We start from the raw sequence: 14,707 nt of genomic DNA on the forward strand, positions 1-14,707 counted from the left end.
CAGGGAGCCTGGTGACACTCGGCTCCTTGCACGTGGTGCAAATTACAGCCTGGCTCAGTAAATCACTGGGATTTGCAGCAGTTCCTGGCAATCAGGGACAGCAGAGTGACAATGACAGGGAAATTGCAGCTTTCTCCCCAGTCCCACCCAGTGTCCTCTCCCCACATTGTGCCCGAGATTATCTTTAATTTAAATACAATGGTTCCTAATGATAGTTTTTAATGCTGGCTCTGCAGGACGGGGAGACTTTCCTTAAAGCACCACAACCCCTTTTCCTGGGGCAGGGATGGGATGGCCGTGCTGGTGGCAGGGTGTCTCACAGTCCACATCTGAGCCCCAAACACGCAGCCCATGCCGGGGGTGGCAGGCAGCAGGCAGGCAGCAGGCAGGCAGGCAGCAGGCAGGGCTGCCAGCCTGCCCGCGAGGCCGGGCAGGGGAGAGCTGCTCTGCCACAGCCGAGCCAGCTGCCCGAGTGCCCCTGGACAGCCTGGCTCTCTGCACCACCAGCCTTCCCCTCACGCCACATGCCACACCAGGATCTGCTCCAAATTTCAGCAAGCAAAGAGGGGTGGATCCGAGACCTTGCCCTCTGCAGCATCCTCTTCTCCGAGCACCATGCCCCCCTCTGCCTGCACCGTCAGCCTGCAGCAAGGCAGCAGCCCCGCCGGGTCTGGGCACCTCTCGGCACCTTCATCCCCTTGGCTGGGGGCTCTGCTCCCAGTGCCAATCCTGCCAACTGCCTCTTCGACCACCAACCTGATGCAGAGGTGCCCAGCGGGCACGACAACGCACCGAGCTTCCACATCTACCCCTACCCTGACCTGGAGCGAGTCGCTGTCCTGCTCCGCACTCATTTTCTCTGTTCTTCCCCATCTGTTCTCCTGCCTTGAATTAGGGACGGCCTCGTGGTATGTATTTACACAGCATCCCACATGTTTGAAACTCCGGCATTTAATGAAAAACGATAGAAGCAGCAGGGTTTGATCCCAAAGTCGAGCAGACGGGAGCCACAGATTTCAGCAAACAAAAACCGACACCAGTCACCAAACGGACCTGGGGTCACATTACCCATCATCTTTAGGATCGCAACATCTGCCAGGAATTTGTGAAAATGTCTGCGGATCCCCAAAGAATTTAAGCCTGAACTGATTAGCAGCCTAAAAATTCATCCTACAAATTGACAGACACATTGTTCTCCTGCTTAAAATATTTCCGTCACCCAATTAAGGAGAAGAAGCACGAGCACGCTGCCACACCAGCGAGCCATGGAAAATGGAGAGTCAGTGACACAAACTCGAGAATAGGTGAAAAACTCAGGAAATGATACATTCAGGACACTGGGGTGAAGATTAATTTAAGAAACTACTTTGTTAATAGAATATTAAATGAAGAACTGGCAAGCGTCCCGATTAGCCCTACCAGTGAGGCAATGTCCTGTCCCTGTTGGCTGCTCATGGTCTGACACCGGCACTGTAAAAACAACTGAAATACGGAGTGACAGAGAAGTTGGGGCATAGTGTGTGGGAGAAGGGTAGTGGATACTCCCGTACGTAGCTGCCCTCTTTTATTTCTTTATCGGAAGTACAAGATCAGCGGAATGGACTGGCAAAAAGAAACACCTTGGAGTATCTCTGTCAAATCCCATTTCTCCTTGCCTTCAAGCGCTGACGCTCACTCTCATCTCAGCACAGACTGATGCTGTGAGATATCTGCAGTGCCATCAGTCCTGGGGACGGCCAACCACTGAGTCAGTCATCACCGTCCTGCACTGCTGAGGAAAGGGGCTGCTTACAACCTTCATCGCTGCTGGGTGCGGCAGGAGCCCTGTAGGCTCCCTGCAAACAATTCTGCTGTATATACCGCCCCTGGCCTCTGCCTCTGAAACGGGCTGGGTGCTGGCTAAGCCATCCCTTAACCTCCGTCTGCCACCACGGGGCCTCTGCCCTCCCTTTGTCCCTGCTACGCGGGGAGGGCTCTGCCGAGGCGCAGCAATAGGTGGTGGGGGCTTTGCGCTGCCCTCGGCAGGCGTCGCCGGGCTGGTGTCTGAAACGCTGTTAAGAGAGCTGCCTCTAAAAATAAAAAATAAGCTCCTGAAGATTAATGTGGCAGGAGAGAATCCCTGGACTTGGAGAAAACCCTTCTCACGTTGACCACATCACAAGGGCAAAGCACGATCTGGCGATGACTTTCCAGAGGAGTCTGACGCCAGCAACCAGCACCTTGGCTGCTCCTCCGACTTTCTGAGGCACCGGGAATAAAACAAAACCAAACAAAAAGAGCTGAGAGAACCCAAAAAAATAAATATGTATTTTATTAATTTTCTCTGCTCTATCTAGGTCTCCAAACTGCTGTGTGCTGCGCTCTGTGCCAGGCACCAGAACAGCTATTTGATTTAATGTCAACTTTCTTGCTGTCTCCCGCGAGGGGCAGTCATGGAAGAAAGAGAGAGGGGAAAATGAGGAAGAAAGAGAGAAAGAACTGAGTGCCAATTATCAACTGCTGCCACCAGAGAGCTCAAAGAAGCAAAAAAAAAAGAAAAAAAGTATCTCACTTTGTGGCTGATCACTCCTTATTAAGTCAGAGCAAGACATTCCAGCCTGGGCTGTTTTGTGCAGCAGCATCACCCGGGAGCGCGCGGGCACAGGGCTGGGACAAGGCTCCAGCCCCGGGTTTAACGGGGCCTGAAGTGACAGGCCAAGGGGCAATGCTTTTAAACTAAAAGGAGGTAGATTCGGACTAGATATAAAGGAGAAATGTTTCACAACGAGGGTGGTGAAACACTGGACCAGGCTGCCCAGAGAGGTGGTAGATGCCCCATCCCTGGAAACATTTCGGGTCAGGTTTCCCATGAAATGGCTAAATCCTGGCGCAGGACGCCAGCCGCCGCGCTGCTGGTGTTGCCCAGGGCCCCGTCTCTTGGCTGGGTGCTGTGGGAGGAGGGGGCACACCTGCTCTGCTCACCAGCCGTGTATTTTTTTGGAGCACCACGAAAAGTCATTATTGATGGCTGAGGCAGAAGACGCCTTCCCAGCGACTCCTCAAACCACGGGGGAAATTAAGATGGCTTCCTTTTCCGAGATGAGTTATTGCCTCTGCAAACACAGCCAGATTTAAAGCAATTTCCTGTCAAGTATATTCATTATGGCTGGAGGAATCCCTGAAATTTTCCTAGAGCTGTGAAATCCTCCCCTCGCCTTCATCCGCTCGCTCCAGCGAGACCCAGCAGTGCCCCGGCCCCGCCGCGGGGGCAGCTGCCAGCCAAGGCCGGGCCCTGCAGGGACACGGGCTGAGATGGAGAACAGAGGTGGCTTTTTACTTGTGGCCGCTGATCTGGCCTACGTTAATACACGCTTTTTCCCCTTTTGCTTTCTGCCATTTCCCAGCACAATCTCGGGTGAGTCGCTTCATCTGTTCTTGAGCTCCTTCCTCCAGCTTGTGAAACGCAAACGCTGCCGCTCGCTCCAGGCAGACGCGGATGCGGTGAGGATAAAGCCCAGAAGTACCAGTGAGGTGGCTCAGGCACAGGAGGGTGAAGGTCCCAGGGGCACCCGGGCTGCCATCGGGAGGGGACCAAGCCCTGCTGGGCAGCCTGGTGGCTCCGGGGGCGATTCACAGCATTGCCCATCCGAGAGGTACTTTTTCTTCACTAGGTCTTTTAGCTCTCATCACAATAATACAGCTCGTGGGAAACGAGGACTCTAAGTACTGTACAGACATGTAAGAAATTGGGCTCCTGCCCTTAAGAGCCTGAAGTCCAGTAGGATGACTGAACGAGCTGCATCTCTGCTCCTCCAGACCCTGCCGTGCCCGAGCTGGTGCCTCCTCTTCTCTGCCTGCATGCACAGGGCACTGCGTGCTACCAGCAACAGGCAGGTGATGGAGAGTTCAGCTTTTTGTGCCGTTCCTGTCTCTGCCATGATGCTGCCCTGAGGCGGCCCCGCACAGGGCTGGCAGTGGGGGCTAAACCCCGTTGCTGAGCCTCTGGGGCATCTCTGCACACACAGGTGGTCAGGCAGGTGGGTGCAGGGGCAGAGGTGCTGCATCACCACCCACTCTCACCCAGGGGACGGGGTGCTGCTGGGGCAAGGGAGGAGGGTCTGAGTGAGAGACACGCAGCAGAGGTAACAGCTCTCTCGGATCCAATTTAAGACCCTGTTCAGCCCTCTCTGAAATCACAGGGTAGAGTTACAGGCCAGGACACGGGTGGGTTGTCTGAAGTCCCCCACGCAGAGCAGCATTTCCCTTCCAACACCAGCACCCTGGTCCTGCAGAGCCTCCGGGTGCCACCAGCAGCGTGGCCGTGTCAGCCTGGGGGCAGCCCCGTCCCGCCCCGTCCCCCAGCGTTACCTGCGCAGGAGCAGCTTGGGGTGGTTCTTGTTTTCCAGGTTCTTCTCGATGAGGTCAGAGAGCAGCTGCTTCAGCACGTCGGTGGCGTACTCCAGGCGGCCCTGCAGGCCCGTCATGATGAGCGAGGCCACGTTGCCACGATCGCGCATGGAGAAGCTGCGCTGCAGCTCCAGCGTGCGGATGAAGGTCAGCAGGAAGACTTTGTTGTTTATCAGCTGAGCAAAGAGCTTCAAGGCCTTCTCCACGCTCTGCTGCCCGTTCCCTTGGACCTGCGGTGGAGGAGAGCCCGTCAGCAAGGGTGCGGGAGGACGAGGGACTGGAGGGCAGCCCTGCAACCACCGCGGGGTCACTCTGCCATCACTAGTGCTGGGGTCAGTGGGTGCACGAGCCAGCAGCCCGTCTCTCAGGGTCTCAGCATCCCTGAACACTGTCCCTGACCAGCGCTGAACAAGCATCACCCTTCCTGTCCTCCCCCAGCACATCAGTACGGTTCGTCTCGATCGCTGCTCCGGGCCGCACTCTCTGCATGCCATAAAGCTGCTGCTTTGAGGCTAACAGCCCTATAAATGACATACAAATTTGCTTGTTCTGCACAAAAAGTGACACTCTTGTAAGTAAATTAAATACTAATTTAGACTATTGCTTTATTATGGGACAAGTGTAAAAAATTAATTGAGGCTTTCAGCCAGTTGCAGATTCAAGTAATTCATTACAAGTGAAAATGATGAACTACATTAAGCAACTCTTTACCAAACATCTTGGAGACTTATGTATTGGTTTTACTGACGTTACATAATTAAGCAACTGTGTAATTGGCAACACATTTATCACTTCTACAATTCTGTTTTTCATGAGTAAAACAAATAAAAAAGCATTCGTATTTGTTTGCTAGAGCATCAGCTTATTTGGCGATTTAAACAGCGAACATAATGCATGGGCCTGGAGAACCCAGGGCACGGGAAGGGGCTGGGGGAGCCTGGTTCAAAGCCTGCGTGAGTTTTAACCAACACCACGGCAACTGCTCGGTGTCGGTGGCCCACTAGAAAGGGAATGCTAAGTAGTGCTTGTCTGGAAAAGCAACACAAGTAGCCAAGGCTTCTTTCTCTGATATCTCTGGCTGAAGATTCGGGCCACCTCCCGGTCTGGGTGAAGGCAACAGGGCTTTCAGGATTTACTGGAGCAATGCCGGCCTCCGAGAGAGGGGAGCCCGGTGCCTTCTGGGCATCCCGGACAGAGGATGGCAGCCCCACGCTCAATGTTTCTTGAACATCATCGGTGTCCAAGACAATGTTTCTTGGAGCACCATCATTTTTTTTTGGCGCTCTCACAGGTGAGCAGGACCCATCTGCAAGGTGTCACTGCGAGGTGACGAAGGACTTTTGTACGTTACCAATTTTTCGAGGTGCTCAGTGAAAATCTTAAGTATGTATTTACAGACACTGGTGGCAAAACCAGGGTGAGGGAAGAGCTTGCTGGCAGGCGAGCGGGAGGCTGGCCATGCCTCGGCACGGCGCTTGCCCTCCTGTGGACACGCCACGGAACAGCAGCAGCAGCAGGATCCACGCAGGATGCTCCCAGGAGCACGGAGCCTTCCCCTGCACCATGAGGTGATTAAGAAGGACTTTAAAATGTCACCGATAACTTATCTGGCATGCTTTGCTGCTGGCCTGTAGCGATATAACAACCTGTAAAATAAAACTAAAGCAACACCGGGGAGAAGAAATCAAAAGGAATCAAGCAAAGTGTGACGGAGATAAAACACCAGATCTTAGTTAAAATGAACTCGGGGCTTATCCTGCTAACCCCAGTGCCTCTAATAAGATTTGGTGTGGAAGGCACAGAGGTGGTCCAGGGTTTCACATGGGCTTCCCCGAGGGCTCGGGGAACCTTCGAAGGGCCGGAGCACAGCCTGTTCCTTACCTCCAGCTCCCGCAAGACTGGGTGGTCCTCGATGCCGGGGAAAAGGACCCTCATGGCGTACGTCCGGTAGTCGAGGTACGGGATCCCCGAGCGATCCAGGTCGCTGGTTAATTCATTGATGTCGGTCTGCAGCTCTGCAAAAGCTGTTCAGGGAGGACAGAACGAGACAAACACACATGAGCTGCGGGGCAGAGGCTGCGGGGAGGGCTGGCTGCTGGCTCTCCTGGGGCTCGCCCAGCTCAGGAAACCGATTTGGAGGGGACCTCGGCATGCAGCTCAGCCAGACCCTCACCTTGGAGCCTCTCTCGGCAGCTGAGAGCAGGAGAGCACACACTGCACAGAGCAGATGCCAAGAACAAAAGATGCTCATTAATCTGTATGCAGTTCACACCTGTGTATATACCCCTAAAACACCTTTAAAGGCTGCGGCTAGAAACAAGGATCTATTTTCATAACTTGGTACCGCCCGTATTTTCCTTTCTTCTTCATCTTCTCATCCTCTATCAACAGTTGCTAAAATAATCAAATCTGATGCAGATCAAACCCAATCAGAAACTGCCGGCTGCAGAGGCCAGGAAGGAATTTATTCTCCCTCTCATAACATGACAGCACCGTGTTACACAGCCATATGCGTGTCCTTGTGTTCGTTCTCCAAAGTACGAAACGCTGGCTCAGTAAGGTCTCTGCACCCCAGCCAGGCTGTGCCCAAGCCAAAGCTGTGGTCTCTCCTGAAGATATTTCATTTTCTGTCCTGTACTTTCAAGGCTCCCCTTTTAAAATCGGCTGAACAAATCCAATGCAACTCTCCACATACAAAGGTCACACTATGAAATTTGCAGCTTTCTATTTATCTTTCTTTGACTCACTAAAGCTCCCTTCCAGCTGGAAGACACAGAGACCACAGCAGCACCCCTCCCCAGAGCGCTTTTTTTGCCTCAGCCCTCCGGCTACAGAAGGGACTGTCCCCCTCCACCTTCACTCCCTGGGGACAGGCTGGGCTCAGCCGCCTCCTTGCAAGGGACGAGACTTGTCTGTGCGGAAGGGGCAGGTTTAGCAGGTCTGAATCACACACAGGATTGTCCAGAAGCAAACGCTTGAGGAGCAAATGCTTCCTCTCCCTCCGACCCACTCTTCCTGCTCAGTGCTCACACCTTACAGACTGCAGGAGGGACTGGACCAGCTCTCCAGGCATCCTGCCTTCCGTCTGGGACACCGAACCTCCGCTCCCTGTCTCTGTGCCTTCTTAAAAGCCCTTTACTAAAAGGCCATTAGACAAGGAGGCATATTGTGCTGGGCACCCCGGGGCTCGCCCCGTCTTCCCAGCACGATCCAGGCATGTCGCTTAAGCAGGATCAAGCTCTAATCCTATTCTCTGCACATTAGGCAGCAGAGCCGTGTCTGCCACTGACACACGCTTGTCGTTGCCCTCCCTCCTGCGGCGGGGCAGGCGGGCAAACCCGTGGGGACAGGCACCCCCCTCCTTGCTGCAAAAACTGGGTGACTGGGGTGGTTCTGGTGAGGAAAGCTGGGGACCAGAGCAGGGGCCGCAGCACCCAGCGAGCACCCGGTCCCGGCAGTACTGACCCTCCTTGCACTCCAAGGCCACGCGGGACTCCAGGTTGTCCATCTGCATCTGCAGCCTCTTGAGGGTCAGGTCGTTCTCTCGGGACTTGCGCTTGTAGGCGATGAGGACGATGATGACGATGATGAGGAGCAGGCTGCCTCCGGCCGCGATGCTGACGATGGCTGGCAGGGTCAGGAGGCTGTCTGAGAGGATGCTCACCGAACCAGGGGAGAAGATGAGACCACCAACACGCACCTACAAAGCACAAGGGAGGTAACCAGCAGCTCCGGGTAAGGGTGTCAGCCTGTCCCCAAGTCCCACCCCTCCTGGCCGGGGCACCCACTGCACAGGCTGTACAGGCCCTAAGGCAGAACCCAACCGACTGTTTCAGCCACGACTGCAGCAGCTCTGACTGCCTTCGGACACAGAGGGCGCAGCTCATGTGAACACAGCGAGGCTTCAAGTGATGATAAATGTGCCAGCCCTTCGCTATCTGGGCTTTGTTCTTATTATCTGATGGCTCCATTTGACTTTCATTTTATAAGCTTTCAACTCCCTTTTGTAAGCCGTGGACATTAGCAAACCAGTGATAATTTCACTGACAAGAAACCAGAGTGACTGGGAAGAGAGAACAGAGAAGGGAAGAGAAAGCCCCATGTGAAAGCCGCAGAGCAAACACGCTGGAGGTGAATGTCGGGACCGGCTTTTCTTGGATGTGCCCTGGGCACAGATGCAAGCAGCTCTCCGCCAGGTTGCGCTTCTGTGAATCACACTGAGATAATCTGAATATGCTTTGGATCCGCAACTTAAAGGGAAATAAATCACAATTACAATCTCATTTGGGCTCTACTCAAGTACTTGGGCAGCTGCGGGCTTGGTCTGTGAGTGGATCAGAGGAAGCAGCAACGCCCAAAACCAAAGCAGAGGAAAACACTGACTGTTATCCTGGATGAGGCTGTTGATCCCACCAGTCCCGTGTTTGGATGTCCGTTCCTGCTTCTGCTTCGGGAAAAGGCAAAACCTTTCCATCCCCTTAGCAGATCAGGTCTGATACGAGGACTGATAAAATCCCTACAGCGGGGAGAACACAGCCCACTAAAATGGTCTCACCTGCTGAAGGAAGAGCAAGCAGCACCAGAGAAAGGTGGTACCTGGTGCTGAAGGCACTGCCAGAAAGATTTGTTCTTTCTAGAAGGTTCTGATAGTAGGCAGCGAGTCTCAGGGAGGGAATAAGAAGTTTCTTCATGCTAATCCACATCAATATTTTAAGCTTCCCATTAGACAGCCATAAAGATCTGAAATCCTACTGAACCTTGGACAAGAATTTGCACTCAATACCCGAGTGAGTCAGGGAGCTGGAGGAGGAGAAAGGATGGGAAGGAGGGAGGGAAGTGCTGCTGACAGGGGTGTTTGGTCCCTCACCATCACTTTGTGCTGTCCGGTGAGGTTCGGTGGCTCGCACAGCAGCTGGGTCTCGGAGACGGTGACGGCGCAGGGCGTTTCTCCGATCAGCACGGTGTAGTTGAGCTTTGCCCCTCCAGGAGCGGGTGGGCACAGGTTTCTGCCCTAGGGACAAGGGGAGAGAATGTACAAAGGCGCGGCACATTTCTCCAGTTTTCGCCTCATTCCCAGCTTGTGCAAAGGACGGGACTCTCTAGTGTACCCCATTCTCCAAAGTGGGTATAAAACTCCTTGCTCTGGGATTTTTTTTTGCCTCGTCCCTCGGGGTGAGTAAGGGTCTCCTTACCTTCAGGATGATGGGTGACCCCGGCTTCTGCTCCAGCACCCCAGTCGGGCTCAGGAGTTCAAACGTCGGGTTGGGGTAGTATATGAATTTGGTGTCGTTGTAGACCAGCAGAGACTGCACGTTGTTAAAGATAAACCCAAACTCGTCCGGCCGCTCGACGGCGTCCAGGCCGGGCCGGTACTCAGCGGTGAGGGGGGGCGCGAGGCAGGCCAGCGCCGTGGCGTTCACCACCTTGCAGACCTGTGGGGAAGGCCGAGACTTTGAAAGACAGCAGGGAGAAACTTACCCCCACCTGGATTCCTTAAATACTCCCTGAAAGGTCCAGCAGACTCAAGCTTAGGCTGCAATATTTAATCCAGGCTCAACGCGTTGCAGCCGTAGTTTGGGGGGAATTTGCTGCCCCTGCGGCCAGTGCGAAGGCACCGAGACAGAGATGGAGAGTGAGCTTCGAAATGAGCAGCGTTTTAAGGGAGCTAGAGGCTTGCGTAGTGGATCACTGACCCCTTTTTCTTTATTTTTTCTTTTCTTTCCAGTCGCATCCCCTTTGGCAATGCTAGCTTTGAAACAGGCCCATAGCAAATACCTGGTCTCTGTTACAAAGTGGTGAATAAAGGCAATTTCTGAATGCCAGCGAGGGAGAGGAACGACCCTCTGACACCCGTGGGCTGGAGGGAACACGAAGGTCATCTCCTGCCGGGCTGAGGACACCCCCAGCTCCTCCAGCCCTGGAAGCAGGGAGCTGGCTGATTTACGAGACTCTTGCCGTATAAAGCAGCAACAGCTCAACTGTTTGGCCTCCCTCCATAAGTGGAAGATTTAATTTCAGTCAATTTTGTGTCTTCAGAATTATTTTGGTAGCACTATAACTGCAAGTGCTAACAACAAAATTAGATGTCTCTTTAAAAAGGGCTCAGATGAAAAAGGTCTTCAGAGAAGAAGGGAGAAAGGGAATAGGAAAAGACTGCCAAGTGATTTGCCCTTTCCAAGATAATACAGATTCAGTCAGAAAGATCACTGCATGGAAACAATATATTTCACTTTTACTTGGTCAAAATAATTTCTGTGGGTCCTGGAGGTACAATTCTTGTTCGTAGCATTCAAGAACATTGCTTAGTTCCTGCTTGCTGAGATTTCATTTCAGTTTCTCACTCTTGGACTGAAAAAATACAGCTAGGGAAAGGAGGTGGCATTCCAGATCAACCCCAAACTCTGCTACCAACTCCTTGCTTTGGGAACATCAGGGTGACAGGAGGGAGGAAGGTAAGGATGCACAAAAATAACACCCAGCTTCACCAAAATACCCCGAGCTCCAGGCCCAGCATCCTTCACACAGTGAGGAGGGCGCAGGGAAGCAGCGCCCAGCCTTACCACGGTGATCAAGCTGTGAAAGTGGCCTGAAAGCTTCTTGTTCAGGAGCGGTTCCTCTCTCTCCTTCCCTCCCTGGGCTGGTACAAGCTTGCAAGGCCCAGAGCTGTGGCAGTAGGAGGTTTATTTATAGAGAGGCAGCTAGGGAGAGACTAGTTAAACATAGCAGTCTCGTAGCTGGCAGGTCTCAGCGCCTAGCTCAGGGCTTTTACAGAAAGAGCGGGACTAAAATGGGAAGTGTGGAGCAGCTGGGAATGATGGGGAGAGCTCCACTTGGACTTCCCATCATGATGTGTCCGTGTTGCTGAGCTAGGTACTGGAAATGGAAGGATGCTGGGGAGAGAGAGCTCTCGGGGCTCAGGGGCTCTGAGAAGAGGGGGAATTTCAGGAGTGAAACAAGTTTATCTGACCCAAGACAGGATTTGAGGTGATGGAGGTGACCTCCTCCATTTCTAGCTTTGAAAACTCGGCAGTTACTGTGCGGCTGAGGAAGTAATTTCCCATTTCTGTGTGTCACAATTCCTGTTTCCAGGGTCCCCAGTTTGGGTAAGTCCAGGGAAATATCCCCCGAGCAGCTTCTGCCACCCAGCGAGCACCATCACCAGGAACCGCAGGCGTGTGTCGGGGTGGGGGGGACCCGCCGCGCCGCGCAGGGGGACGCCCCCAGGCACAGCCCGGCGGCACCGCGCTGACAGCACCTACTCACGTTGACGAACTCCTTGCCGTTGTACTTGACACGGATCCTCGGCTCCTGGATCACGTCCAGGTTGGAGCCGGTGACAGTCAGAGGCGTGTGTCCGCTGCGGAGAACCAGGAGACACCCGATTAATGCCTCTGGCAGGAGGGGCCCGGGCTGCGCAGAGAGGCCGTGCTTGACAGTAAGAACGCTTGTTGATCTCAGAAAGATGTTTTCTGCAGGCACTTCAGGCACCACTGTGGATTAATACCCGCTCCCTGGGTCGCTGGGGAGTGGTGTCTCAAGTTAGCCAGATTTTCTGCTCTCAGCTGCACCCTCTCCTACCCAACAGCACTGCAAGGCGGCAGGATGAGAAATGGGACCAAAGAAATCAACTGAGCTGAGACTAAATACATAAGACAATAAATTAGTCACAGTGTTTAATGATTTACATAGCGGTGTTTTTAAGGAACACGATAAATGGTATGTGCAGTGAAGGAACTGACGGGTACTTGCATCTGGACTGCAGACGCAGCAAGTTGTCACACAGAGCAGGGGAGGGATGACGAGTGGTGCCAGCAGGGCCCGGGAGGACACAGCTCCCGGGCTCGAGCACCCCCTTCTCCCCCAGCCAGCGTCCCTGAGCAAGGTCTTTGACTCTTGGCTTCTTCTTTCATGCGTTAACTGGAGCAGCGCGGCCCAGATCAGCCCGAGCCTCCAGCACCTCTGCAGCAGAGCCCAGCTGTTCCCTTCTGACACCTCTGGCAGCAGCCCCGACCATCAAACCCATCTCATCCAGAACCAGACACGAGCATGGACCTGGACCCAAAGCGAGCATCTCGCAGAGCCTGCTGCGAGACGCTTCTTCCAAGGGCAATTAAAAAAAATAATTGGAATTTGAAATGAACAGTTGTGTTACAGCTCTTGTGAGCACAACCCTTAAAGTAACACCAGGGGACGAGCACGGGACAGGGCTTTTAGCGACAACGTCACAGTGATGTGACAGCGCCAGTCGCCCTGTTCCTAGAAGTGAATCTGGGATAAACAGCACATTTTGATTAACATCAGCTTTTTCTTTTCTTGGTGGTTGCTGGTTTTGTTTTATTCCAGGACTACAAGAAGGAGCCTTTAATGAGCAATTGTGCACTTCTTCAGCAGATGGGAGTGATCTTGGGGCTTTATTCACGCTCCCAGAATCTCCGGGCAGACTGCTACTGCTGTAATTGCCTTGGTAATCACAACTACTTTAGTAACTCTGGACCTGATTTTTGGAAAACACAAACGCCGCAGGCGCCCAGCCCTGACAGATCCAGGATGCTGGGTGGGACATGCATTCCCAAAAAGACCCTCTTTTGGCCTCACTGAGCGTATGCTGTGAGAGAAGCCCCAGACGAGGCGAGCTGGCTCCTCCCGTGCTGCCGAGGACCCGGTGTCAGAGCCCTGCGTTACCTGGCGATGCTCCACTCGGGTTCGATGTGCTGCACCTTCGGGTCGTCGATGTACTCGAACAGCAAAGTCCGCTCCAGCTGAGCCCGGTCGACGCTGACGGAGACGTGAACAGCCCCCAGGCCGTGGGCTGACGGGGCCGACACACAGACGATCTCGTTCATGGATCGCCTGTGCAAGAGAGAAGCCGGGGAAGCGTTACTGGGCAGTCACAGCGCGGGGGCAGAAAACCTCCCTTTGTCCTGGCGCTGGTGTGCAGCTGCAGCGGGGCAGCTGGCTAAAAGGCTGAGCCATCACTGATCCCCAGACCCTGACACCTGCGAAGGGGATGAGCTCCCGAGACGGGCAGGAGGGCTTCACTGCCACGGGAGGGAGGGAACGGAGCTCTGAGCGGGAGGGGACTCTGCCTGCCCACCAGGAGCGAAGCGCAGGCTCCCTGAAATTACTCTTTGTGCCAAACTGCAGCCTCCCGCATCCCTCCGTGAACCCGCTGCCTTCTGTTGGGCGTGTGAAAACAGATGGCTGCCTTTTAAATGGGATGCATAAGCTCACTCAAAAACCAAATTCTTCCCCTCCCCACACCACGGCACACACGGGCCCTTGTGAGGAGCATAATGGAGCCCACGAAGCCCCCGCCTGGGAAGGGCGATGCCACCGTCACCGCTGCCTTCCAGCTTTGTCTCCCCGTCAGAGCAGGGGTGACCTCGGCCTCGGCGCTGGCTGGCTGGACACAACAGACCATCTGCTTCCATGGGAGCCCCGGAGAAGGTCAAGGTGGCAGGGTAGCGAGGCGCTGCCAGAACACAAAGGCACTGGTGGGTGGATGGATGGAGAAGGGGAATGAGAATCGAGCAATGACGCTCCTGCTGCTGGGACAGAGCTGCGAGGAACCTCAGAGCTCTGTGGCGAGCCTGGGCGCTGCTCTGAGGAACCTCACAGCTCTGTGGCGAGCCTGGGCGCTGCTCTGAGGAACCTCAGAGCTCTGTGGCGAGCCTGGGCGCTGCTCTGAGGAACCTCACAGCTCTGTGGCGAGCCTGGGTGCTGCTCTGAGGAACCTCACAGCTCTGTGGCCATCCTGGGTGCTGCTCCGATGAGAAGTGCTGGATTGATGTCACTGGAAGGCCAGTGTCCCTCCACGGCCACCCACGGGCCATCCCGCCTGCCCAAACCTGCCCCCAGCTCACCAACAAGGCCACGCTGTTTCCGTGGCTCATTTAGTCTTGGCTTCTCCCAGGGGAGCAGGCAGGCAAGTCTTCAGCATCTCGCTGCCAGTTTGGTTTTAAATCAAAGATGGGCCCTCTTGAACGTCTGGTCTTTGCCGTCCTGAGAAACCCGTGGAGGTGCCTGTACAGCTGAGGCTGGAGTGCAGCTGTGCCCCCGCTCTGCTCCCAGCACAGCCCCTTCCTCTCCTGGGCAGGGGGGTGCTGTGTGCTCCCCTTACCAGGGCCCTCACACGCTCCCCACGCTCCCGAAGGCACCGGGCATTTCAAGGGGGGATTGAACAGCAGGTACCACCACGCTCCCAGCTCACACCCTGGCACGCCTGGCCCCCACAGCCCCGGGAACAGAAACAACCCCTGAAAATATCGGAGACAAACTGGACATGACTGTTTCTATCGATGCGATTACTTGTCTAGCCCCT

The 14,707-nt window shown here is 54.4% G+C and overlaps 1 protein-coding gene across 1 annotated transcript in view; it reads right to left on the bottom strand.

Moving 5' to 3' along the window:
• Positions 1-14,707, bottom strand: part of PLXNA2 (plexin A2) — a 105,219-nt gene that overhangs the window by 20,148 nt on the left and 70,364 nt on the right. Inside the window, exons 13-19 of the mRNA XM_026864207.1 lie at positions 13,069-13,236; positions 11,650-11,743; positions 9,579-9,818; positions 9,254-9,397; positions 7,852-8,086; positions 6,268-6,410; positions 4,348-4,616 (exon numbers count right to left, since the gene is read on the bottom strand). Of these exons, the coding sequence (XP_026720008.1) occupies positions 4,348-4,616; positions 6,268-6,410; positions 7,852-8,086; positions 9,254-9,397; positions 9,579-9,818; positions 11,650-11,743; positions 13,069-13,236 (1,293 nt within the window). The remainder of the gene's footprint in view (positions 1-4,347; positions 4,617-6,267; positions 6,411-7,851; positions 8,087-9,253; positions 9,398-9,578; positions 9,819-11,649; positions 11,744-13,068; positions 13,237-14,707) is intronic.

The sequence above is a fragment of the Athene cunicularia genome, assembly GCF_003259725.1.
Source record: "Athene cunicularia isolate RWA chromosome 26 unlocalized genomic scaffold, athCun1 chr26_part1, whole genome shotgun sequence".
NCBI classification, from domain to species: Eukaryota; Metazoa; Chordata; class Aves; order Strigiformes; family Strigidae; genus Athene; species Athene cunicularia.